The following is a 15,247-nucleotide window of genomic DNA, read 5'->3' as shown; positions in this document are numbered from 1 at the left end:
GAGATGTTAAGATAAGACATATTTCACCTACAAATTAGTAGACTCTTCCAAGCACGCTTTTCGATCGAGTGTAGTTTCAGCTCAGAGGCACAGACTAATTCAGACTACCTTGTACAAGTTTTAAAGCATCGTGTTTCTCACAAAGAATTATGTGCTGGTTGCTTGACTCCGATCGATAAGTATTGGCTTGGTTACAGAGCACGGTATGTTGACAGAGCTATTGGGCGGCAAAGACTTATCATAAAGAACTATATTTTTGATTAATGTCAACGTTTCTCTATATCAAAGACTTGCAATTAGTCGGAGTCGCGTCGTGTACGTAGCTAGTAGATACAGAATGGCAGTGCCATCATTTAGCCGCGAGCGCCCGTGAGTTGTACTGGTGTGGTGGGTCGGATCGGCTTGTCGAGTGGCACGGCAGGTGGTAGGACTTCGACTTAGCCTCCGCTGCCAAGCTGCGCTGGTTGGTTGGGGCTACGGCGGCGACACTGTGCTGACAAAGGTAAGAAGATGACCTCTAGATGTCTTTCTCGCTCCCCTATTAATATTCCAGGCTTCCCTACCCATCCTTTTGTCCATAAATAATTCAAACACTACAGACCTAGACAAAACCATAACCGTTACTACTAACCTCTGCACTAACCGTCTTCCCTTCATAAGCTGACACAGGGTATGTAGGGTAGTCATGGTAGTGTGGATGGTAATGGCAAAATTGGATGGTATGGTTGGGAGATTATGGAAGTCTTAATTATATTTGTATTCATGTAATGATTGTACAAAATGTAAAGTGCCAGGAATAGCACAAGATCTCAATACACTGTAATTGCTTTATTACAATAACCTTACAAGTATTTGACACAGTTGATCACATGATTGTGTACCAATGTACTAGTAGTATATCAAACTGCATTATATGGTAGGTGACAATCAGAATAATTGAAAAAGAAATATGTGGTTTGGGATTTCTTGTCATTCTTTACTCTCTTTGTGAGCATTTTCCCATTACCATGATGATCTAAATTGAGTTGTGTGATTAAAAATTCATAATATTGCAATTGTGTGAAGAGAGTACAATATTAAATACAGACAAGATTTCATATTTTGTGTGATATGCATTTAATCATTATTCACTTTTCTTCCCTGCAGGTAAAATCAATATGGCAACAGCTGGAACCATGGTTCCTTATTACAGTTACTTTGACAACAGTTCACCTCCATCACGCACCTTGGAGGAGAGAGAATTCCTCTTCCCTATTAAGTCTGCTCACCAGACAGCTTTTAAGCCCAGACAGATTCAGACCAAGTCATTTCGTCTTCCTCCGCGCTCATGGACCAACATCGAAATCAACAACAAGCTGCGGAATAGCGTGCCAGACTCGTGTCGGCTGGAACCGTCTGATGCCTTTCGGCTGTGGGTGGAGGGTGGGCGCAGGGAGCCGCCCTTCCCCCCACGATGGGATCCAGACTACAACAGCAATATATGGCGGAACTTTAGCCATGGGGAGGGGTACAAGGTTGACACCCCTGGTAGACGGGTGAAGGAGACGGTGGCAGCTGTGTACCCCATTAAGATTCCATCACACTCTGAAATGAAGGAGCACACATTTACCAAGTTCCTCAGTGAAGTTCCGATCATCAGGGACCCCAAGAGGCGCCACCTCGCCATCTCACACTCAATGAAAGAACTCCAAGACTTCCAGAGGCTCAAACTCCGCAGCGAGATGCGGGTACCTCCCATGGATGCAGAGGGTAATTTGCTTCCCCCTCAGGGCTTCAAGAGACACCCAAAATTATTCCAGGGTCAGCCGCATGCCAACATCACCACAAAGTTTAGACAAATGACAGAGATGGAGCAAGAAAGCGAGCGCAGTCGACTTGGAACTCACAGAACTAGTCCAAATCGCCTGTGGAAACTTTCTTTCAAAGACAATAATCCTGAATTTGAGCAAGTTCAGAAAGACATTGAGAGCAGGAAATTATCACCTAAAAAGCGGAAAGATGCAAGAAGTCCTGCTCCTACAGAAATTCTATTCAAATGAGGTGTTAATTATGGAAAGAAGATGATTGTATTGTGCGTAAAAAGTGAATTAGTGCAAAATTCCCTTGTCAGCTCTTAGAGTAACATTTGATCTCTTGTGGAATGTAATTTTTGTAAGTTCTGTACAACTGACTAGTGGTGCCAAATGTTAGGCATGTACAATGTCGTAGAGTGTGCTGTAATCATGCAGAAAATTGTTTAAGTGTATGACAAAGTTTCATCTGCAGCAAGTAATTGTCAAAGAGAAGGAGAGAAAGCTCACTTTTATAATATTATGTTGAAAGTGTCTGCTGCAGTGAAATACAACTACAAGGAATATCTTTACACTCTAAATTAGATTTTAGGTTAGTAAAAATGAAGAGTTTGTCTGCAAAAACCGATAAGTCCATTTTTGAAGATTTTGAAGTACGGTCTCTGTCATAAAGTACAAAATAATACATTTTAAATGATATATTGGTCACTACATATAAAGGTATATTTTTGAAGTTATGGTCAAAAGAAACAAAAATTTTCTTATTATTCTCTTTATTTTTCTTTACCTTTAATCGCAAATATCTCCATTTGACAATTTGACATGGACTTATCGGTTTTTGCAAACAAACTCTTCAAATATTACACTCCAATATACAAACTGTGTAGCTTCAAATGTGATCAATCCCTAAATTGTGTAAATACAAGGTAAGACCTTGGTATGAGTCATGCATGTATTTTCATTTTAGATAATACCAAATTATTTTGACTTGCTTGATGTAGTACAATCTTATTGAATCATATAGTTATGCCATGCTATCTGTTGAAATACTACTTTTGAAGTTCATTTCCCTCAAACGTTTGCCCTCATTGGTCAGCAGCCCTGTCAGTAAATCAGCAACTCTACAATACCTTTTAACTAAAGAGGCATATACAACATTATATAGTGCACTCTCGGTATAACAAACACTGTTTAAACAAAATGTTAGATAAAACAAAGTGAAATTTAGGTCTCAAAATTATTATCTATACAATTGTTTAATACACTTTACATGTTTGGCTACAACAAAACTTCAATTTAATAATAATAATAATAATAATAATAATAATAATAAAAACCACTGCTCCCAAGGACTTTATAATAGCCGAAGTAACCTGTATAGATTTCCATCAGTTTTGCCCATGAACTATTGATATACAATCAGCTGCATGTGTTTCCTCTTGCTTTTTATTCAGCAGATACTAGAATACTCTCGAAAGCATGTTGGAATAACTAATGTCGGAATTATTATACATTGTGGGGAGAAAATCTTTTTCCATGGTAGAAGAACTATTTTCTACCATCTCATGCATTTGTGTCTGCATGTAGATCTCGTTTTTAGCCATGTACTGTGGAATTTTGCCTTATTTAGGAGTTTTAATAGATAATGATAATAGTAATACTTCATTTATAGAGAGCATAATAGGTACATGCTTCTCTATGTGCTGTACAATTCAGATACCGGTACAACATACTAACAAATGACTAACAAATGATACAATAATTAACAAAAAGGTTAAATGAATGTTTATCTTAATCAATATATCAATCAATCAATTTATCAAATTCTTTTCATCCCAAAATCGTGAGGGTTTCATTCATGGCAAAAATGTTTGAATACCAAGGTAAGGAACATATTACTTCTAAAGAAAGTGCAAACAGTATATCTGTGCAGTGATCGTGCTGTATATTTAATGTATTAAAGCAAAAAGTGCTTGCTGATAAAACAAAACCCTTAATGAACCAGTGACTTATGGTACTTGTTTGGATATTGAAATTGATTTAACAATCAGGTTTTTTTTTTTACTGCTGCTTCAAATGGTAATTTTGATATGTGTGTAGTTTATTGCATGTACACTCCTACATCATAGTCTTTGAAACCCGAGTGAATATTTCATAATACATGTAATAATAAAAAGATATATATCCATGTCAAAATCTAGGTTAGGCTGATTTATTTTCGTAAGGATGTGGCTGAAATATGAAAAAAAATACATGTATCATATATATCTACCCTTATATTAATATATATATATATATATATATATATATATATATATATACATACATATATATATATATATATATATACTCCTAGATGGGTCATTTGGAAGACATTTCCATTTGTTTTATATGCAAATTTTAAAATACATGTTCAATGGCAATTTACGCAATGGAGACACGAAAATTGTCTCCTTAATGACCAGTTGTCTCCCTAATGAAGACACTTCCCCCCAATATGTCTCCCTAAGGTGCCAACTAGGGATATATATATATATATATATATATATATATATATCTATATATCTGTGTGTGTGTGTGTGTGTGTGTGGGTGTGCTGTGTGCTTTTGTAGATGCTACATGACTGATGCATTCTTTTTTGTCATACACTTGTACCTGTATAGACTAGTGATTTTTGATACTTGAATACTCTGTATTGTATACACACATTACAGAATACACACAGACATACAGATATGCTTCAGCATTCATTACGTCAAGAAACAATGTAACATGCAATAATACTCCATTGGCTGTCCCGTGGAATAAGAACACACAAGCCACAGACAAAAATATGTTACAGACTTGTGTCACAGTATCGTAAAAAAAATTATTACAAAATAAGATCTGAACATTCTGTATGTGTACACAATATGAAGATATACAAAAAAAATCATCACCGTGATTACATAACCATGAAAAAAAATGGGGAATGAGTTTTCTTCAATTTGTCTCCCTCTGTTCATCTGTACAGAGAAAGACAAATTGAAGAAAACTCGTACCCCATGTGTTCACCCCCATTGTTTCATAGTAATCTATTGCATACATACATGAACAAGTTTAAACAATCTTTTATATTCTATTCCAAAGCCTATATTTTCTAGTTTAATTTCTCTCATTCTTCTATTCTCTTCTCCCTCTTGCTATCTTACTCTTAATCTCGGCTCACTTCGCTCTTTCCTCTGTCTTCCTTTTTATTCATTCAAACACTGTTTATAGCTTTTACAAACTTCATTTCATCTTTCTTGTGTATTATCTAGAATGAAAACTCATTTTCATAAAAAAATATGTATGGTATGTATATGAAATGAGATAAAGTTGCATTATTATGATAGAAAGGTATGTTTTGAAATCAGATATTGCATATTTTAATTTGTGTAAAAAAGTTAGATTTTGTTGTCAATCAGTTTGTGATTATGTAACTGTACTTGTTGAGTGCGTGCTTTTTTTTTACTATGTATGATGTATTTACATGTTTTTCTGTATTTATTGTCCTTTGTCTTTGCCTTGCGCCTCCTGTTCAATCCAGGAGACAACCTAGTCTTTCACGTTACATTGTTTATTGATATAATAAAGAACTTAGTGTTGAACAACATAAATGAATAAGCGTTGGCGTATGTATATCACATAAATGCATCTTTCATGGAGAAAATGGACAGCGTAGATATTACTGTCTTTTTAAAAGTATGATAAACATGTTATCATATTGCAAACTTCTTTTTATGTTCTCTTTATTATAATATAGCTATGACCCCAAACAGGTAACATCTTCCATGTAATTACTAGAGCCTGCCAAAACCAAGAAAATACCAAAATATTCTTTTACCCTTTCCAAAGTAAAATTGTTTAGACTGCTGTGTACATGTATTTTGTTAGATCGTGCACAGATTGCCAATATCTCACGTAGTCTTCTGTAGACTCATGATTTTATTGTGTAGCAGGCTGCAGGTTACACTTGAATTGATCGGACACTTCACAGGTATGAAGCGAGTGAATCAGTTACTCGACAGTACTAGTATTCTCCGCCAAGCCAAGGAATGTGTTCCTTGCAATGCATTCTGCACACAGAAATCAGTGGTTCTGTACGACCCGTTGACGACCTGACCAGTGTCAATCCATGTCTACCCCCCCAAAAAAAAAATCAAGATGGCAACCATCAAAGTTGTCATAGTGTATTGCGCCAAATTAAATGTATTATTTCGATTTTGATACCATTTCGTCTGTTGTGATATCTATTTATATGTTTTTATATATTTTGAACATTGTAATGCTATTCTAAACAGGAACAACAAGAACAACATCATCAACAACGCAACACAAACAAAAAATTAAGTGAGAAGAGACTTTTATTGTTTTGCTCGGGTTGGTTTGGTTTAATTGCTACCATTGATTTAGATGATATGTCTTGTGCATGGTCATGATTATGAGCTGAAAAAAAAAACAATGTGGACATCGGCTACAACAGAGATGTATGACATCCCTGTGTGACCAAGGAGCTACTTTTTTTTTTCTTCTAAAATTCAAGTTCCATATTCCACATTCCATATTCAGGTTTCATATTCCATTTGATTTCGGAGTAAAATATGTATCACACAACATTCAATTTTAGACATAATTTCACAAATGTATAAGGACATGTAATAAAATGATGTGTAAATATGATGAACCTACTAAAAAGCAATGCTTGTAGGATGTAGGTACCAAAGAAATAACATAAGTGTTTGTACAACATGCTAATTACAAAAGATGACGAAACACAAGCGAAACTCGGTATGTCGAGATTATAATAACCTCTACGGAATGTACAAAATAGTTTATGATGTTCAAGGTAAAAGTCAGGGATTCAATCCTCCATAAAATTGCATTATTGGTCAAAGAAATGTGGTCAAATGAAGTCATCCGAGCGAGCCATCATTGCGAATAAGAACAGATATATAAAAATGGTCACAACAAGTAACTATACATAAGATTTAAAAAAAAATTGGCTTTTAGATTTTGCTTAAAGGAACTTAGAGAACTTGATTGCAGCCGTACAGAATCTAACTCATTCCAGAAAGAAGGACCTGTAGAAGTAATTGTCTTAAGGGCTAAAACTGTACGAACGGGGGAAAAGTGATATGATCCACTTTGTCTTGTAGGGTAATTATGAATTTCACTGTTTTTAACAAACATTGAGGAAAATAAACTAGGAAGATCGCCAATTACTTATACATAAAAATTCCAACGTGATACAAATACAAATCAGAAACTTTTAGTAATTTACTGGAAACAAACGGTTCATTTGTATGACCACAGGGCAGTACCACAGGGCAGTACCACAGGACAATACCACAGGAAAGTACCACAGGATAGTACCACAGGACAGTACCACATGACTTGTCCTGTGGTATTTTGGGACGTACCACAGGACAGTACCACACGAATTGTCCTGTGGAATTTTGGGACGTACCACAGGATAGTACGACAGGAATTCCTGTGGTAATTTTCGATGTAAACCACAGGAGAGTACCACAGGAACTGTCCAAAATCCCACAGGAAAATCATAATATGGTGCTATTCCACACAGAAGTACCACACAGCAAATTAAATTCGTAAGTACCACAGAAAAATGCTACAGGTTATTCTTTTTTTTCTTAACATTTTATACCGGAGGGCTATCACATCAGGAGAATATCAAACAGCAGTACCACACAGGAGTACCACACAGGAAAATTGTAAGGCAGAATCAACTGAAAGTTACAACAAAAATACAAACAAAAAAACACATATTAATATTCCTCAATTAATTGATAGATGAGTTATGCTGTGAATTATAACAATTGATTTGCCATTACTTATCCTGTCCTATACTCCCATACAGTATTACCTATTTAGTGAAAGTGCTGATGTAAAGCATGAGAAATTTCATAAGGACTTCTGTGGTACTCCTGTGGTACTCCTGTGGTACTCCTGTGGTACAAATTTTTACATAGCTCATGAATATTCATAAAAAAGCACTCTAGATTTTAGAAAATACATATATGACTTAAAAAGTCAAAGTATTAAAGATGGAACTTACTTTGAACTTTATGAAAGATTGTCTAATTATGTTATGTTATTCCCAATATCATAGATATTGTTATGAAAGTGTAATTTCATATCTTGATAATAAAGTATAATCGAGTTAGTAACCATGCCTTAATGCTTTACGGATAGACGGCCATATATATATCATGTATATGTACTGATAGGATCGATGGCTACCTAGGAATAGAATATGACTATATAGATCTATTATAGGATTAGATTGGCACTTGGCCATTAGACTCTCGTTTGAGGTTATATGTTAGGAGTATGACAGGTTATTAAGAGGGCCATGTTTGTCCTAAAATCCATCACTCACCTATCAGAAATATTCCTTGAAATGTGGCTAAAAGTCTCCCAGATTTTTTTTCCGATCTATCCTGTGTGGTACTATCCTGTGGTACCATGGAAATGCTGTGTGGTACTGCCCTGTGGTAATGCTGTGTGGTAATGATCCACCTGTGGTACTGTCCTGTGGTACTGTCCCAAAATACCACAGGACAGTTCCTGTGGTACTGTTCTGTGGTACTAGTCCTGTGGTACTGCCCTGTGGTACGTCCCAAAATACCACAGGAATTCCTGTGGTACTGTCCTGTGGTACTGTTCTGTGGTACCGGTCCTGTGGTACTTTCCTGTGGTACTGCCCTGTGGTACGTCCCAAAATACCACAGGAATTCCTGTGGTACTGTCCTGTGGTATGTTCCAAAATACCACAGGACAATTCCTGTGGTACTGTCCTGTGGTACTTTCCTGTGGTACCGTCCTGTGGTAATTACCACAGGAGTACCACAGGACTTTTTCGTAAGGGTTGCGAAAGTCATTAATATAAAGAATGAATAAAAGAGGACCTAAGAGGGAGCCCTGTGGAACGCCACAGCAAATCGAACTTATTTCCGAGTCATGGTTATTCACAGTTCTTTCTGTAAGATAACTTCTGAACCACTCCAAGGCCTTTCCACGAATGCCGTAAGGCCGAGTTCACATAGAAGTATACTTTTCGGGTATTCGGGCTCGTTTTTCGAGGGCACGCGAATAGCTTGAATCGAACGATAGGATTTCCTCACACCGGTTCACATAGGAGGGCACTATTCGAAAGTACGAATAGCTGCGAAAAGTATAGCAAAGTGGGAATCGAGCTTGTTCGATTTTCTTGCAGCGTATACCGTCTCTCGTTTATGAAATAATGACACTTTTGGTCTGGATTTACCCTTTAGCAAAAATAAGCATGTGGACTGACATTCCGATGCAGTTTAGACATTGTTAATAAGATTTGCTGGGATGTAGGAGGAAGAAATCCTCACTGCATGGGATGGTGAGTTGACGGTGCGGGTGATGGTGTATTCGGTGCCCGAATACCGAATACGAATACCGAATACCGAATACCGAATACCGAATACCGAATACTTCTATGTGAACGCAGCCTAATGACTTAATTTGTACAAAAGTATTTCGTGGTCTATTGTGTCGAAGGCCTTGGAGTAGTCCAGGAACAGCCGACTGTATACGACTTTGAGTCTAAAGCTTTCGCAACTTTCTCTACAAAGTAATAATGTAGCATGAGTGGTTGCATGTTTTTTCCGGAATCCGAATTGATTATCAGCTAAAATATGACATTCATTTAAGAATTTAAGTAAACGATTATAAACCACCTTTTCAAGTATTTTAGAAAAAGAAGACAGTAATGATATTGGTCGATAATTTCCCAACTCATCCTCTCTACCCTTCTTATAGATTGGTAAAACTTTAGCAATTTTCATTTGAGTGGGCACAATGCCAGTAAGTAAAGACAAATTCAAAATGTGGACTAATGGTGAAAGAATTTCATTTATAATACATTTTATGAGATGACTAGAAAACCCATCGTGACCTGCACTCTTCTTGGGGGAAAGGGAATTAACAATATCTAAGACCTCTGCTTCAAGTACAGGGAGAAAAAATAAAGACCGAGGATTGGAATTTAGTAGATATGAGTGGAAAGATCTGTGTGCAGATGAAATGTTGCGTGCCAAGTTTGGACCAATGTTACCAAAACAAGAATTAAATGCTTCCGCAATTTCTCCATCATCTGTTGTATTCTTGCCTTCACAGACAATCTTATCAATTACACTTTTATTTTCATATCTATGAATCATACCTGCTATGAATTACATTATTAATCATACACCAAGTAGATTTTACATTGGACTTATGCTGTTCAAACAAAGAACAATCCTTTTTCGCTTTACGTAATAGGGATGTAAGGGTGTTCCGATACTTGATGTACTTTGCTTTATTCAAAGCTGTATTATGTGATTTGTATCTGTAAAACAGAGTATTTTTCTTGTTTATGGATCTGAGTAAGGCTTTAGTTATCCAAGGTGAACATGGAACTGTTTTATAATTTCCTCTTTGATTTCTCAATGGAAAATGTGAGTGAAGTAAGGGTAACAAAGTATTCATAAATCTATCATACGCATCGTTCGGGTCAATAGAATCAAAAACTTCATTCCATTCTATTGTGGATAAACTATGTTTAAACAGCTGAATATTATAATCAGAAAATATTCGTGTTTGCGATGAATTATTACACGTCTTTTGTTTCTGTGATTCAGGTATAACAGGATTGGTAGAAACTATAACGGGAAAATGATCTGATATGTCTGTTACAACAATACATTGATCACCATAAGTGTGATTGTTTGAGAATACATTATCAATCAGTGTTGCGGAAGCTTTACATAATCTTGTTATCTTGGTAATACAAGGAGTGAAAAAAAGATGATACCATGGTATTAAGAAAATCACGTGTTTGTGGCTTTTCATAATCAAGTAAGTCTAAATTAAAGTCGCCCAATATATAACTGTGTTTGTTGCGGAGATAGGGCGAATCTAAAATTAATTCAAGGATTGACATAAAATCAGAATGATTACAGTTCGGTGGCTTATAAATTTCTCCTATTAACACATTCTTACCGTCTGGCATACTTATATCAATAAAGATACTTTCAATTGAATCCGACATAATTCAACTGGGTTACCATTTCAAATTTCAAATCATTCTTCACATAAAATGCCACACCTCCACCCCTTTTACAAATTCTGTTATTTGTGACCAGTGTATAACTGTCTAATTGTACTAGAGAAGTGAAGTTTTCGGTCACCCAGGTTTTACGTAACCCCAAAACTGAGAGTTTTAAATTCAAAGTATCAAGAAAAAAATTTAATTGATCAAAGTTTTTTATCAAACTCCTTATTTCATGGTGCAAAACTGAAAAAGTATAATACTCCGTTTTAAAAGACTTCGGCTTTGCTACATGTTGGGGTAATATATAACTAGATGTTCTTGGTTTCTGGTGAGAAAAAATATCGTGGTTATCATGAATAAAATCAAAATCAGGCATATCAGCATTAAGAGTTTCGATATCTTCGATTCCATTGCATACATTCGCTAACATTTTCTAACAGACACACCTGAGAAAGATGACAAGATGGTAAAACATTGGTTGGAATCATCCCAAAAGTTTCTAAAGAATACAACAGCATAGGACATTTCAGTTTGGTCAACCAATTCGTTACAATGTGAAATACATGTAAAGCCACACGATTTGTCGCACGGGTGACTTGGCTGCAATAAAGCCATATATAGTATAGTGCACTCGACAATACACGTACTATCAGAGGAGGTATGACAAAAATACAATAAACTTTCAATGAACTGTTTGCTTGATTTCCGCAGAAATAGGCTCAGTATAAGGACTACTGTAACTGTAAATAAATGTGACATTATAGAGAAGGCGAGTATAAGAAAATTAAGGAACCATCTGTCTGGTGTGACCGATAGAAAGCAGTGAAATTGAACTTGGGGGAAAGTGAAAAGGAGTCCCACCTCCATACAATTCATGAATAACAGGGCGACAACAAATATGTAAGCGAAAAGCACCTGATTTCTTGTGAGCTGAAGATTCATGGATACATGTGTTTCAATACTTAATACATTAGTGTACATAACAAGCTGCATGATGCGTCGCGCGGGAGACTAGGGAATACCAAATCAGAAGTACAATGATCTCGACAAGACGTGATACATACAAGGAGGCATGAGAAAAATGTGGCATTTGACTTTCGGTGAACTGAATTCTCTGTTTACATAGAAACAGACTCAGTGATGTGTATGCAATGGCTATGAATAAATGGAACATTATGATGAGGCGAAAGGCTACAGAATTATGGAACGGTAAACGCACATCTGGTGTGACTGAAATAATGACGTAAAAAGAACTACAGGACGAGAGTTGGGCTGGAATGGAATCCCACCACCACCAAGTTCATTAACATGGCACCAAACAACATGCTAGAGAAATGCATTAGATTCGCTTTTTCTGTATAATGCATAAAGCGTGTTCTCACATGAAGAAAAAAGAGAGATTTGTCGTAATGAGTTTTATATAAGAAATTCGGGAGGATTTATCCGAATAAAACACATCATTCAAACAAGAAATTTCTCTCATAAAGTGCCTATTAGATGCCAGCAGAGAGAGAGAGAGAGAGAAAAAAAAGAAAGATATCACAAAACAACCAAAATTAAGGAACAAACAGGTTTAAAGGCAGCATAACACAATGATCAGGAGAGTTAATCTCTGTATGTTTCCCATTTCCTCGTACCTTTCTCCTTGCAAAACATGACTAGAGTAACTGCGTCAGTAAGCGGCCGTGCAGCCGTTCGCGGCAGGTACAACATACACGGTAATATACAGCTAAACACAGCATTGCACTGTTACATGCACACTACACATATACTAACACACTAGCAATCAACAAAAACCAACCGATAAAATGGGCACGATCTCTGACGAAAGTGAAATTTTCTCACCTAAATGACAACATATCGCATCCAAAATGAAATTTTCGGTACTTCTTAACATAACAGTTAAGAAACAATGGTCCAAGAAACTGGATTTTTTGTCGTTTTCTCGATGTTCGTGGATTTTGAAAACATATTCTCACGTAAAATAGAATTTTCGCGAGCCGATGTGGGCCGCCATTTTTTTCGGAAAGTGGATGTTACCATCGAAAAAAATGAGAAAAACACGAGAAAGACATCAACAACACCGCCAGAATTGCGATCTTGTTTGCGGCCAATGCATGTGCGCACGCTATTTTCACGTGCTTTCGCAATGGGAATTGGCGCTTACGCAATGTTCGCGAGACATGTGAAGGCGTTCAGCTAAAGATCGCGGAGCACGCGCGCATTGCATAGGGATTGTACATCGTGCCGCAAGCAGAAATAATACGTCGCATATCGCCCTTATCGGCGAAAATTGTGCCGGGTTTTGCCCTCGTAAATCATAAAAACTGCGTTGGTCAGTGGTAAATTTCTTTCATGAAAACAATTGCATTAATGAATATTCTTGTCTATGATATATGAAATGGTTGAAAATAATTTGCCTGATTTGTTTACAAGTTGGAAAAACCCTTAACAATGCTTAAACTGCCGCAAACGGGATATTTTACTCTATACGTCGGTGCCGACGACGGCTATCTTCGTTGACGGGTTTTTTTCTTTGCTTGCTCCGTTTGGCTTTTAGGGCTGGGGGAGGTCAGATCGGACAGTGATCCTCTTTCCGGTGCTAGGCGCGTTTCCACCCGCCTTGCTAGCAGATTCGATTGCCGTGAGGACGCGGTTTCGAGACATATAAACGAATTTGGCAATGATCGGTGGGGGTCTGTCGTCTCCCTCGCGCTGCGGAAGTCGATGGACGTTCACAAGGCTGATGGTATCGGCGTCATCCTTGGGAATGCCGAGGTGAGTGAACGTGTATCGAATAACCGCGTCGACATCCTCGTTGGCCGTGGTCTTCACACCATAGAAGAGGAGATTGGCCTTCCGTTGATAGATTTCGGCAGCCATGATCTTCTTTTCCAGGTCAGCAATTCTGGCTTGAAGCTTAGTTTCCACCTCCGGTATGTTAACATTCTCGATCTCGACGACTCTTGCTGAGTTGCTTTGGACAGCCATTTGTAGCTACTTTGCTTTCTGGTTAACAGCAGTTATGTCCGTGTGCATTTGCTCGAGTTTGGCACACACTCTGGTTTCCGAATCCTTTAAAGAGCTCATGACATCTGCGAGTGTGAATGTGCCCTTGTCACCGGCTACTGCAGTGGTGGCTGCGCGTTGCTGTGTAGGCCGGTTATCGTTCGGCATGGCTGTATGGTGAGATTTGCTTCTCAAGTTGTAGGAGTTTTCCATCAGAAGCGAGCAAAAGTCTACTTTCAAATGTTATCACACCTGAAGTTGAAGCAAAGACATTTCAGCAAGTACGAGTTCTATACATACGTTTCGAGTTGCTGGCTTCCTAAAGACGGCGAAAAACCAGTGGTGGTGGGAGAGCTCAAGACTCATGCGTCCTCCATGTTCGAGGTCGTTACGTCATCCAGCTTGTGTTTGTAGTAGCTCCTTGGTGTGACCTACTATGTGCAGAATGGGCTAGCTCTGAATTGAAGAGCTTATTTGCAAAAGGGGCTAGATCCATTTTAGATGAAAATTGAGTCACTGTTAGCATCACTGCACAGAATTCCATTTGAGTTAGTTAGAGTGAAAATTTCAACTCCCGACAACCATCTGAATAGATATTATCGCAAAATTAGATTTTGATTTTCCATACACCTGTGTACAAATTCTCACAAGCAAACCAATTCTTCTCCAAAGTACTATAAGTGGATCTAGCATCTTTTGCAAATAAACTCTTCAATTGTTAATCAAGGTGTCATCAAATTCAACGATTTAATTTCCCAGTCAAACATTGAGAAGATTCGTTACTAATACCATGTATTACAAAAGAACTTGCATCATGCACAAGTCGTCAGAGGACGGTTGTAGCTAATGGCTGTACTGCTAAAGTTGCCTTAAACATTACACTGGGTTGGATGACTCCGGTTTCCAACATCCTGACTTTACGCAAATGGAATGGATATCTATGTATATCTTGTAACAATACTCGGAATTGATGACAACTTTTCTTGATCACTTCCTCCTCTTCGTTCTTCTACAGGCCTCTTCATCCTCCTCGTTATCACCCCCTCTCTCTCTCTTTCTGTCACCTTGCTTGAAACAGACTATTGTCTTTCTTTTTCTTAAGCTTTCGATTATTTTTTCAGTTCCCAATTGATAACATTCCAATAATCGTATTAACACTAATTAGTGTTTACGATTCATATACATTTTGCTTGCGACTGGGTTTGTGTTTCCATGTTGCTTAGTCATTGTTAGTTTGTTGATGTTGACGTACAAACTAATTTACTCTCAACCATGCTGTTTTCTCTTTGTTTTTTGGAGTTATTATGCTTTATCTCGTCGTATGCAGATATCAATCATGGGA

At 37.4% G+C, this 15,247-nt stretch overlaps 1 protein-coding gene across 1 annotated transcript; it reads left to right on the top strand.

Moving 5' to 3' along the window:
* The first annotated feature begins 1,157 nt into the window (after positions 1-1,157).
* LOC139726046 (testis-expressed protein 52-like) lies at positions 1,158-2,039 on the top strand. The gene has a single exon (XM_071637127.1). The coding sequence runs from the start codon at positions 1,158-1,160 to the stop codon at positions 2,037-2,039; it is 882 nt and encodes a 293-aa protein (XP_071493228.1).
* Positions 2,040-15,247: the final 13,208 nt, after the last annotated feature.

The sequence above is a fragment of the Diadema antillarum genome, unplaced genomic scaffold (genome assembly GCF_040938485.1).
Source record: "Diadema antillarum isolate AM-2024a unplaced genomic scaffold, OU_Dant_1.0 seq00000076_RagTag, whole genome shotgun sequence".
Lineage (NCBI taxonomy): Eukaryota > Metazoa > Echinodermata > Echinoidea > Diadematoida > Diadematidae > Diadema > Diadema antillarum.
Note: the sequence above shows the minus strand (reverse complement) of the source record. Positions and strands in the feature narration are given on the sequence as shown.

Bases quoted from the DNA above. Each gene is read 5' to 3' on its own strand.
- LOC139726046 (XM_071637127.1), top strand. From the start codon at position 1,158: ATGGCAACAGCTGGAACCATGGTTCCTTATTACAGTTACTTTGACAAC.